The following is a 13,073-nucleotide window of genomic DNA, read 5'->3' as shown; positions in this document are numbered from 1 at the left end:
ATAGTCTGTTGTCCCTTTGTTTCTGTCATGCCATTTCATAGTTACCAGAGGAGTCAGTGTTCCCCTAGTATATTTTTGATATTTGTTCCACTATGGTTATTTAAAGTCAGTTTGTGACATAAGTTTAAACATACCCAGAGTCAACCAGCTCCTTTTAGCCTCCAATAATCAGGATGATACCTGACATTTCTATTTCCACCAGGATAGTCCAAATTAGTCTTCCACTGTTCTATGGATAAACTCAGCTATGATGTTTCTTATCCCGACAATTACCTAGCAAAGAGGAGAGAAATGTTTGACATAAGGACAAACACATTACCTGAACTTTTCCTATTTTTCTACAGTATGCACTTTTATCCCAGCATTGCCAAGTCAAACAACTCAGGGCATTGCACACAGTCTGATCAATCTGCCATGAGTAGGAAAGATGGGCACAGAACAAATCCTGGTTCTGAACACCCCCGAGATACAGTTCACAACATTAATCCAAACAACTTGGCTAATGCCATCAAAGTCTTCTTGGATCTCCACTTCACTGTGCCATCCATACCTGTATGAAGTCCCACATAAATACTATTCTAGAATATTATTAGTTACTTCAATCCTTCCTTAAGGGATCTACTGATGCCTATATACCAAAGTGGAAAGCAGACCCTCTAGTAAAGATAATTCTGTGTAAACATATTCACCAATGGAGAAGGGAGCCAACAAAGTGTTAAGAGAAGCTTTCTACAAAGAACTTTTGAGACACAAAAACAAGTTTTGCTGGACTTTGGGGTGGGGGGGGTATCTGTCTTCTTTTAACTTGTTCCCTTTCACATGATGGAGTAACCTCAAAATTTGACATTTACCAGCCTCTACCAATAATCCATTAAAAAGGAGAAACAATTCTATTAACTTGAGTTAAAAAAAAAAGAAAAAAGAGAGACATTTGAGTGCTGGGGGCGGGGGGCAGGGAGAAGAAGAGGAAGAAAGGAGGAGGAGGAAGCAAAGCTATATATAAGATGCAGGCTGCTGGCCCATCTCCCTAGCCAAAGAAGGCTAAGTGTGGTGTTTAAGAGTCTGCTTAGGCCCTTTCTTTAAGGCACCATTAATGGTGACATCAACAATAATTAGCAAACCCTAAAATAAAATAGCTTGACATAAATACCAGAGTTACCTTTTACCTGACTCAGCAGCTCCTTTACCAGAGCCTCCCAGCTCCTGCCAGCACTTCCCCACTCCTCCAGTAGACTGGAAAGTCTACCTAGCAGTCCCCTTGCCCCCATATTAACCTACTTCCTTCAGCTCTATTGCCCACTATCAAACTCATCTCTTTCTACTTTTACAGGAATCATATGCTCATCAGGCAGTCACCTGATCCCTTCCCAGCTGGGTCTGATAATCACTACCAGGTCCAAACACCTACTCTTAAAGAGGCTCTGCTTCAGAACAGGGCTGTCTGGCTCCAGGCCCCATGGCCTTTAAAGGGGTAGACCACATTGTTACAGAGACCTGGAAGAATTGCTTTTGCTTTTTACCGCAGGAGTGTCAAGTCTTATCTTCTCCTGAGAGAAACTGCCAGCAAAAACAGAGATTCCACAGAGCTTTATTGAAGGGGAAAGAGTGTTGAATCTTTACCAAAGAGAGCTTTTCTCCCAAGTGTCTCTCAGGAGTTTGAGTTCACTATATTTTCACCAAAAAGAAACAAAGCAAAGGGCCCAATTCTCAGTTGTACTGAAGCCCCTTTAAGTTGTTCCATTGGCAAAAAGGAGCTATAAATGGTTCCTGATGAATGTCCCCTTCCTAAGGGAGTTTTCAGCTGCTGGAGAGCTGCTGGAACAACACTGTCAGCCTCCTCTTCCTGCTCCCAACATACAGATGAGGGGCTGGGGGTCAGGAAGGAAGTGGGAACAAAACACACTGTATTCCAGCTACCCTCCCTTGGTAGATGACCCCTAAGAGGCCATTGCAGCCAGAAGATAAGTTAGAGCAGCCTTAAGACCAGTGCATTTGACTTCTCCACAAATCCATGTGGCATAAAGCGGTAGAGAAACAGTGCCTACAATTTTTTAGAAAGCATTTCTCTTCATTTATCTTTCTACCGCAACAGAGTAAGGGAAACTATTTGGTGGTGGCGTTACATTTCTAAGGTAGAGTCAATCAATCGATCAAAATAGTAGAATAAAGTAGCAATAATAAGATCACCCCAATCGGCAAGCACATAGAAATAGCTGAAGCAGTGGGAGAGGGAAGGGTAGGGAATGGTTCAACTATAGGTTCTAGCTCCCGTCGTCCTCTTTAATTACGTCTGAAAAGGCAAGACAATTGCGGCTTTCTCTATTTATTTTATAACTGCAGAAATGTTGCTTGGAAAATGTATGCACAAGTAATATGACAAATGTGCTAAGAAATCCACTTAATTTCACTTGACAGTCACAGTTTCAAAACAAGTAAACACATCAGCAAATGGCAGACGGCCAAACTCTGGGATCTCTTCCACAGGTGTAAATCTGGAATAACCCTGCTTTATGCAGCTATTCACTGAGAACATAACTGATCAATGCTGGGGAGCAGCATCTTCAGGTGGTGTAATTCACTTGACTTCTTCCAAGGCCTTGTCTGCACATAGAAGTTTTGCCAAAGAAAGTTGTATCTGTTCAACTAAATTGATGCAGCTATTTGGGTTGAATGTGTTCACACTGCTCGTGTCTACACAAGGTCACACTGCATTGATGTAAGCTGGTATAGTGTGTGTAGGTATCTCAGAGTCCTTTATAGAGTCCTGGGCTCATTATATTGTGGGCAACCTTCACGGCATATTGTAGGATCCCTGTTAGCATCGGAGGGAATTGTGGGAGCAAGGTTCAGACACCCATCAGACCTTCTCAGACCACACCTTGTCCCTGCACTATTTGTGAACTGTCTGAGGCCTTGAAGAATGCAACATTCATTATTATAACAGGACTGTACATATTACTGTGCATCTGATGCTGCACTTCCCTGCATGCATAGTTATTTATAGCTGTGCAGAGTTAAGGTAGAACACATCCAGATCAGAATGGCATCATTTTACACCCCCTTTGCACTTTGATTTGGTAGCATTTTACATCACTTTGTCCAGGTGTAAATGACTAAACATGTAACGTCAGGAGAATCAGGACTTATGTTGTTGCAATTTTAAGGGTTAAATTCCATTCCAAGTTTCACTGGTGTAAATCTGGGATAACCATCACTTCAGCTGTATAGGGGTGTAACTAAGCACAAAACCCAGACTTTATGCCCTGTTCTGGTCTCACTTACAGTCCATATGTCCCAGAATTCAACATTAGAGCTCATTTGCACATTCCCCTCCCCGGCCCCCGGAAAATTCTGATGAAAACAAAAAAACTTCTGTTTTCTCTGAAATTTCATTTTTTTCCTCTGAAAACTCAAAGATTTTCCCTGAAAACATGAACTGTGGCACGACCTAGGAGCTGTAGTTTGCTCCACTATGTGCCAGGATCATCAGCTGCACTACATCTCCCATAATTAGGTTCCGAATTTTCTTTTTACCAGTAAATCTCAGTAAATGTCACTTTCACCATACACATACAAACCAACAAAAAATACTTCCATCGGTAATAGAAATGTACAGATAGGCAAGGTAAGAAAAATGCCCCTTGAGAACTTATTAGAATTTGATTTTAGCATATCTACTTTGTATATTTTGACATGTGCTGTTGACAATTTGTGTTTTAACAGGTTTAAAGCTTCAACATTTTGAATCTCAACATCTACTGTTGTTAAATGTGTGACACACACACCCATTTCCTGCAACTGTGAAAGTTTAAATTGATAAAAATAATTTTTAAATATGCTTTAAAATAAACGTCAACGTTATCCAACAAAATTGTAATAAAAATCAAATGATTGAAGTGTACTCGTAATGCTCCATGATCTCCCTTCTTGGTGAGGAGAAGCTGTGCATCATGGAGTTCCTGGTTATGGTGCAATATGGGAAATAAAGTCCCGAAAGGGGATGTGAGGAGCAAACTGCAACACCTCTGAGCTGCTACAACTCCCATTTTCAGCCAAAATATTTTGGTTTGCGGCTGAAATATTTCAACAAAAATTTAAATTTTTGGTGAAAAATTTAAATTGGTCAAGAACCCAATTTTTCATCAAAAAACAGCTTTGATGGAATTTTTTTTGACCAGTCCTCATTTGTATAGTGCAAACAAAGAGAGATGCATTGCACTTTTTTCAATAAAAAGATACTCATCAGTTTTCTTCTTTGTACAACTTTGTATGGATATGGTGGGAGATGTGAATGGTGTAATACACAAAGGAAATGCAGACTATCTGCCCATGGTGGAGAAGAGAAGAGAGTGAAGAAAGAGGCCTGAATGAGTAAGGTGTACAAAGCCTACGCTCTGGATTTTTTAAAAGTCTTGGTGAAGCTGAGTGCACGTTACTGTGGTAAATTAAGCCTCACATAACTTTAACTTGCCTGACTGCCCCTTTCTATGTTGCCCCACAGCTCATGGACTTTGGTAGAATTATGGCGGGCCAGATTTTCACATGGACAAACTGCTGTTGAAGCATTCGTCTACTGTACTAGGCAATGAAAATGCTTTCCTTCCCCAGCTCTTTCCACTTGTTTTTTCCCTTTAAGAGACTCTTACTGTACAGCTTTGCTTGACGTCCCCATGTCCCTCTTACTGTGTTCTGGGGCAGTCATGCAGTAGAGGTCTTTTTTGAGAGCTTCTTTTCAAAGCTCCTAACCTGTGGACTGACCTGTGATAAATAATCCCAGTTAATGGAACCGTATCACCTTCCACCAGAGACTCTCAACGCATTTTTACAAATATGATTGAGTTACACCTAATGGAAGAATTATCCTCATTTTACAGATGAGGAAACTGAGGCACAGATAGGTGACTTGACTTGCTCAGAGACCCATAGGAAGGCTGTGGTGGATCAGGAAAAAAATCCCAGCTCTTCTGAGTTCTGTTCCCACACCTTCACTATAAGACCAATTTCCCATTTCAACAATAAGCAACATTTTTTTTTATTCTTAGAAGAACACCACACAGCAATGATTCTTTTCTGGGAAAGGAGTGAGACTGAGCTGAGAACAATCAATCTTTGAGGTTCTAAAACTGAGCCCTTGCTTTAGTTCCCAAGAGGGTGCAGTGGGGCCATTTTTGTTCTGTGTTGTACAGCACCTAGCGCAATGAGGTGCTGGTCCATGACTCAGGCTCTGTTATAATAACTGGGCCTATAAATTTACTTCTCACAGTTGAGCTCACAATTAAGGTAAGGGAATGTTCACAGAATGTCACAGTAACATAACAATAAACAAATGGTAATATAATAAGTAACAATGCTCGCAATCAAAGAAGACAAGCAACAGATGAAGGATGGGAGGAAAAAACACAATACAAATATAATAAATTAATATTAATAGTCCCCCTCCATGTAAGCTATTATTAGTTGGCTAAGTCCTTAAGTGTCACGGGAGACTTGACCATGAGAAAGCATCTGAATGTCTGAGCTATTAAACTCATATTATACTTGAACTGAGTCAAAGGCCATTAACCTAGTCTGGAACTTCTTGTTATCAGCATTGAGTTCCTCTAGCTTTTCCAGCTGATAAGTCACTTTGTACCTTCTGTTTCAATTTCTCCCCTTGGCAACAGGGAATTGAAACCCTTGTGACGACACTGAAAAAGTCTCGGGCCAGCTGCCGTAAATCAGTATAGCTGAGAACTTGTCCCCAGATGTAATTTCAAACAAGCCCACAGAAAAACACACATTGCAACATAATGATATTTGGCATTTACATAGCAATTTTCAGATAAGGATCTCAGTGTATGTTTTAAAAACAACAAATTAACTATTCTCACACTGTGGTCCAATATGTTTTATTGAATCTATTTTACTCTTACTTTTTAGTCAAAGAATGGAATATCACAAATGACTCCTTACTAATTTCACTGGAGGTGCCATGGATAAAACCCACAGTTAGTAATGGACTAATCCTATACTCATATAGCAAAACCAATGTAATTTTCATTTGCATTACTGGTTGGCATTTTGCCTTTTGAGTTACAGTCCAGGAATTGTGTAAACCGTTGCCAAACTTGTGAGAGTATGGAAGACACAAATATTAAAAATGAAGGCACTAGAAAGAAGCGTTTCACAGTAAGAAAAGTCAGTCAGTCTGAGGAAGCTTGCATATTTCCTCTCTTCCACTGCTTTGGAAACTGCAACACATTAATACAAAACAGTGTCACACTGAAGCTTTCCCCTTGTTTTTAGGAGTTTGTATAACGCCACCACTGCCTGCTGGAACTTGGCTTTGAAACTTCTTCTTGGTGATTCTCATTTTTCTGCTCTGAGTTTGGTCTCCAAGACTAGATAGCGACGCCCCAGATTCATCAGGCTGAGTCGCTAATTGCGGGATATGCTTTTTTTCCAGAATGAATTCCTAGTGTAAAAAGAGAGGTTTCTTCCATGCAGGCATTCACTCATGGAAGGGCTCCATCCTGCAGCCTTTACTCACACACACAGTCCCTTTGATGAAACTAAGCAACAGTTTTATATACTCTGTCCACAGTGAGATATACTGAGTAAGGGATACAGGATTAGGCTCATTAGCCCCAGTTTAGCAAGGTACTTAAACACATGCCTAACTTAAAGCATGTGAGTATTCTCACTGAAGTCAATGGGCCTATTCACGTGCTTACGGTTAGCCACATGCTTCAGAATCTGGCTAAACTAGGGGCTTAATCTGTCATTTAAATGGTAAATACAAATCAATTGTATCAATTCTTTCCAATGACTCCAACACTCAGGATGTTCCACACACAAACTACACTCTTGTCTGAACTATAAGCGCATGTTTAAAATTGTCAAGCAGAAAAAGCAGGATTGACAATCTAACACAGTGTTTCTGGTGAAAACCTGCAAGTACCACATGGTCCAAAACCCCTGCATTGCAATGCAGATAGTATTGGTATTTCAGTAATGGTTCCCAAGACTAGCTGTGCATGGCACTACTGGTACTGCAGGCTTCTGTGGTTCCCTGCTTTACCTTAGTGACTAGCGGCTGTGCTGGTTCCCGGAGCATTACGGCCGCCCCGCTCCCATGCAGCAATATGCTCTAACCACCAATGAGCACAATGGCATCAAGCCCCAGTTTCACAACCAAGAACAGCCTAAATGCCACGGATGTGCAGTGGAATGGCTGAGAGATAGGGAAATATTATTCCAGTTTTATAGGTGGGGAAACTGAGGCAAAGAGACATTAAGTGACTTGCCTAAAGTCACACAGTGAGTCATTAGGAGAGCTGGGAATGGAACTCGGATCTCCCGATTCCCAGTTCCAGGCTTTAGCTGCTATGCAGTGTGCCCTCTCCCACTGTGTATATAACCTCTACATATGTTGCTAGTACATGCACTACTGCGTTTGTTAGAAGACTCCAAAACACTCATCCTTGAATGAGCCAGACATCAGAGTTGCTTAAATTTTAGCTGCCTATACAGTCTGTATTCCCTTAACAGCAGGCACCCTGCTGTCCTGAGCAGCTTTTCTATTAATGCTACAGCAATGTTTGTTACTTACTTGGATCATGTCCAGTTTTGACAACCATTCCATTTCCTGCAAGGGGCCATAATGCTGCATGTGGCACTGCTCAGCCAGGTTGGCAATAGCTAACAACAAGCTGCCTAGCTCTTGACTCTGCAAAGGCATAAAAGACGTTGGTGAATTTCGCCCCACAGAACGCTTTGCGCACAAGTGTGCCTGAGATTGCTAACCTGCACGATGAGGAAATGTCTCTCAAGGCTACTACACAGGAGTTTGGCTGGGTAACAATTCTGCTGTGAGATCTAGCTTCTCCTCAATGTGTGACCCAACTGCACTGCTGCCTATAGCTCTGCCCCCGTCTCCTCCTACGTCCCTCTCTTGGCCCTTCTGTTCTACCCAAGCTTCTTTCTTTCCTCCTCACTTTGTGCCCTTCTTTGCACAAGGTATAACCCTCAGCCTCAGCAACTGCTAATAATGACACTGGCCTTTCCATCCTACACCTGAGAATCCCCCTCCTAACTGCTTTTTCACCCTCCCAGATGTCTCCTCCCCCATGGGGCTAGTCAGATTGGGGTCCCTCCAGATTGCCAGGCTTGCAGAGTTTAGCAATTTCCCCACAAGCTCATGCTGCCTCCTGCCTGGGCTCTCTGTCATGCCCCAGCCCATGGCATGGCTCCCACTTGCTGTTGTGGCTGCCTCACTTGGTGATGGGAGACAGGAGCACTAGTGACAATGTTCTGTGCTAAGTGGCAGCTGTGGGCAGGCAGAGGCACAGAAGTAGGGCATTGCAGGAGTGATACCTAAGAAGATGAAGGGATGAGGGGGGGAAAGGGGGAAACCAGAGGGAGCCCTTGGAGGGGCTAGTGAGGGAGATGGGAGAAAAGGTCAAGAGGGAGAGGGGGGAAACTGGGTAGTAACTCATGGAGTGGGCAGAAGACAGTGTGTCTACAGGGCTGGACTGGAAAGGTCTCTCTAGGTGTCAGCTGGGGGCTAGATTGGGAGAAAACTTGTTTGTATGTAGAAAGGATTGTGCCTAAGGCCCTTGACTGAAATCCCCAGTTTAGACAATCAGTGACTAGCCATTTTCACCAGTACAAACTCCTAGAGTAGACAAGAAAAGCTACTTGAAGTTTAAACTCACTGCTTGAAACTGGGCTAGATTGCACTGGCCACAGCCTCTTTGCCTGGCAACAGTAGGGGTTTGCAGTGGTGCAGCTATACCAATGGCTAGTCACTTATGGCTGTGACAGAGGCAAATCTTCTGTGTAAACAAGGCTTGAACCCACCCTGGAAACCACTGAAGAGGTAGTGTTTGGAGCAAGTTGCTGCAGATTTTATGGTAGCTTCTGGCTTTAACATTGTGTACACATGCAGGCCTCACTCCTGTGGTGCCTCCTGCTGGTCATCTCCAGGAATTAGCTCTCCAGCCATTGGAGCACCCTCTGCAGGTCAGTGTCCCACTACCACTTGCTGGCCCCCATGTCCCTCCCAGGATCCCAGTGCCATGTTAGCTGGGGTGCTGCCCCCAGCAGTAACCCCACAGTCCTGTCTCTCCTCCTCCCAGGGGGACCCCCACCCACTATCCCCACTTTGCCTCACTCTTGGCTACTGCCAATCATCACTTAGCCCCCATTCACCGGGGCAGACTGCAGTGTATCAGCCACTCATCACAGGCAAAGGGGTTTGGACCTGCTGCCTCCGCCTACCCGTGGGCTGCCCCTTTTCAACCCCAGTACTCAGTTGGCCTTACCCTAGGCCTGCAGCCTGGGGGGTTTCCAGGCCAGAGCTCCCCAGCTCCTCTTGCCTTCCTCCAGCCCTGCTTCACTCAGGTACCGTCTCTAGCTCCCCGCAACCAGGCCCATCTCCCACTACAAACAGAAAAAGACTGCTGAGCTCCTGGCTCCCAGCCTCTTTATACAAGCCAGCTGGGACCTGACTGGGGCATGGCCTAGTTGCAGCCACTTCCCAATCAGCCCAGCTTAGTAGCTCCCAGCCACAGCCTTCCCCCAGGGCTGTTTTAAGCCCTTCAGGGCAGGAGCGGGGTAACCACCCTGCTACAATTGTCCTTTTGCCCGGAAACTCAATAGGTACAATTGTCCGTTTGGAAAGAACTGACGTTTAAGAACCTAGGGCCAAACCCAGAGCTCCTCACTCACACAAGGGTCCCGCTGACTAGCCCTGACTTGGAAGTATAGCCAACAGCAAACAACAAACTAGATGAAAGTAAATGATAAGTTGGAGAGCAAACCAAGAAGAGAGATGAGTTGTGTATCTTAGAACAATGGGCAAGTTAATGAATTCTGGGCCTGATGCTGCTGCCAGCTCCTCCACTTGCCTCCAAGGAAGGAGGATCAGGCCCTGTATGTTTGTAATCTCACTCGTGTGCCAGTCTTTTCAGTTAGGGTATGTGTCTCCTCTGTTTTATCCATAGCTTGTGTTCTGCTGGAAGGAACAGAAGGGGCACTTCTGAACTTACCTGATATCTGAAGTGACCCTTCTCGTGGTTAATACTGACTTCCAGCTGCTTGTTTTTCTCCTGTATTCTGTTGCACTTCATCTGAAGCTCAGACAGTTCCCTAATCAGCATCTAGGTGAGGTAAACAAGAATGCCCACTAGAGATGTGCTTTGCACTGCAGGAGTCTAGCCCTCGTGCCACTCATTCTCCTAGTGGCTTTCAACTTGAAGGATCCCAAAGCACTTTACAGATTAACAAACGATGTCACTAACAGTGAGTTACACTCGGAGGCAAGTCTTTCCCTGGCCACATGGCTGCACTGGGGGAAGCACAGTCTGGACCTGTTCAACAAGTGTTGTATAGGCTACCAGCATGCCCTGCAATCATAACTCTGAAAAAAATTGGCCCATTCTGCTCTCAGTTACAGTAATATAAGTCCAAAGCAACTCCAGTAGAGCTTGTCCATGTGGGAAATTACTCTGGAACAACGGAGGGTGCAAATTTAAAGAGCAATAATGATTCTGAAGTATTTCGACACTCTTATTCCTGAAGGCAAGTGTCCACAACAGGGAGCAACTCCACAATAGCTATTCTGGGTCAACTTCCTTATGCAGACAAGCCCTCATTCCGGATTTACACTGACATAGCTGAGCACAGAATTTGGCCCCTAATGCCAGGTTCCTGGCCTTTGACAGAACAATGCCTCCAGGTGCAACTCACATGCTACTGTGATGGCCACCATCTTGGCCTACAAACAGGGGAATAAACAAGGGTGCCAAAGAACTGGAACCATAAGTCTTTCCCTTCCCTTGTAGGAGCCTGGCTGTAGCCAGCTGTTTTTATTAACAGAAAAGGTTAAGGATTATTCACAGAATTAAAAATAAAACACCCAGAAAAACTCTTCTCTATCAGGAATCTCCTTCAGTGGCCACAATTTATAAGTGTGGGTTTACACTGTGCTAGAAGACCCATGCTGTGGACCAGAGTCTTTACTCCAGAGTCTGCCCTTGGGCCTGCCTGATCCAATAGCCAAGCGACATTCTGATGGGGGATGGAGTGAGCGTGTGCCATAGAGATTGACACTGCTCATCTGAGAGTAGAAATTTGCCCAGGGTGATCATGTGATGAGAACGTACAGTGTTTGTGATCAGCAATATTCCAGAAATCATTGCCCCTTTCAGCAGTTACATATGAACACAGGGTTGCCAATTTTGGTTGGACATATTCCTGGAGGTTTCATCACATGACATAATCTTTAATTAATCCTCAAATTTGGAGGGCTGGGGGATGGACCCCAGCTAAGGGTTCAGTGGAAGATGCTGGTGCTCAGTATTTCACAGAATCAGACCCTGGCTTAACTCTCTTGAACTAACTACTATCTAATATGCCATAAATAACATGCTTGATAACATTACAAGTTTTGTGGTATCATGTTCCCGTTGCAAGGTTTCAAGGTCATGCTGGCTTTTCTCAAACTCATCTGACAGGGTGATCAAGTTCTTTATCAAGGTCTGGTTTGTAGCAGACAGCGTCTCATGCCGCCTGATGATAGCTCCAATGACAGAATCTGCATCGTACTTCGGATAGTCTGTAGCAGGACACAGGGGAAACACAGCACAAAGGGAAAACAGACTTAGCTCACCATATATTAGAGATGCTTTATTTTCCTTCCGTTTCAAGTTATGTACCGGATCCATTAAGGAATTGAGGATATGTCTACACTGCAATAAAACACCCACAGCTGGCCCATGTCAGCTGACTTGGGCTTGTGGGGCTCAGGTTGGAGCCAGGGCTCTGGACGCTCCCCCTGTACCAGTTCCCAGAGCCTGGGCTCCAGCACTGCCCAAACATCTATGCTGCAATTTTATAGCCTAGCAGCCCAAGCCCACAACAGCTGACATGAGTCAGCCGTGGGTGTTTTATTGCAATGTAGACATACCTCAAGTGACTCGGGGGAGATACCATGTATTTGCAACTCCCACACCTTCCAGGAGGGGCCAATTGCACAATTGGGCCCTGTCCATGCTAAATAAAACTTTTCCATGAAAATTGACTCAATATTGCGAGCTGCAAACATTCAAACCTGATGAGATGATTTAAAATCATAAGATTTTTTTAAAAATATTAAATTTGGAGTTATTTTTAGCTGACTTCCAGTTTTTGGAGCCTTTAAGGTTCATGTTTTCAATCTTTTCTCCACAACCACAAAAGCCAGAAGTGGATATTTTTAAAATGAAAGCTGAGAGTCTTATGAATTATGAGAGTCAGCTGACTTCAGGAACTGGGATTTCAAGACCAACAAGTATTGCAAGACTCAAAGTAAAGTTGCAAGAGTTGGAAACACTATAATGGATATCTGAAAAGAAAAAAAGACTTCTTGTTCTGATAGCATGTAGGCATGTAAGAAAATCAGATGGCTTGGGTGACTTAATTCCATAAAAATGTACCAAGCTTTTGAGCAATTGACACTGTTTTTATTAATGAACCCAGTACAAAAAGTAGGAGTGTGCTAATGAAATTTGCTGATGATACAAAATTGGGAGGCATCATCACTATTGAGGAGGACTGGAATATTAAAAAGGAAACTCTGGATGACCTCGAAGGCTGAAGTGACAGAAATGGGATGAAATTCAACAGTACAAAGTACAAGGACATGCACTTAGGAGGGTCTTACCGTAAGAATTTCTGCTACAAGTTGGGGGCTCATCAGTTGGAAGGGACAGGAAGAGGAGAGAGACCTGGGTGCATCAATTGATCACAGAATGACCACAAGCCAGCAATGTGATGCAGCTGTGAAAAGGTCAAATGCAATCCTAGGATGTATTATGTATTCCCAGTAGAGATAGAGAAGCAGTGATGTCATTATACCAGGTACTGATGAGACCTCATCTGGAATACTGTGTACACAGTACAGCTCTTGTCATCCATATTCAAGAAAGATGAATTCAAACTGGAACAGATGCACAGAAGAGCTACTAGGATGACCAGGAGAATGGAGGGCCTGTCTTATGAAAGGAGACTGGAAGAGCTTGGCTTGTTTAGTCTCCCAAAGAAGAGGCTGA

The 13,073-nt window shown here is 43.7% G+C and overlaps 1 protein-coding gene across 1 annotated transcript in view; it reads right to left on the bottom strand.

Annotated features, from left to right (window-relative positions):
• Nucleotides 1–3,408: 3,408 nt before the first annotated feature.
• Nucleotides 3,409–13,073, bottom strand: part of CCDC197 (coiled-coil domain containing 197) — a 47,773-nt gene continuing 38,108 nt past the window's right edge. Inside the window, exons 7-10 of the mRNA XM_032772590.2 lie at nt 11,427–11,599; nt 10,032–10,142; nt 7,592–7,708; nt 3,409–6,454 (exon numbers count right to left, since the gene is read on the bottom strand). Coding sequence (XP_032628481.1) covers nt 6,257–6,454; nt 7,592–7,708; nt 10,032–10,142; nt 11,427–11,599 — 599 coding nt within the window. The 3' untranslated portion in view covers nt 3,409–6,256. The remainder of the gene's footprint in view (nt 6,455–7,591; nt 7,709–10,031; nt 10,143–11,426; nt 11,600–13,073) is intronic.

The sequence above is a fragment of the Chelonoidis abingdonii genome, chromosome 4, assembly GCF_003597395.2.
Source record: "Chelonoidis abingdonii isolate Lonesome George chromosome 4, CheloAbing_2.0, whole genome shotgun sequence".
Taxonomy (NCBI): Eukaryota; Metazoa; Chordata; order Testudines; family Testudinidae; genus Chelonoidis; species Chelonoidis abingdonii.
Note: the sequence above shows the minus strand (reverse complement) of the source record. Positions and strands in the feature narration are given on the sequence as shown.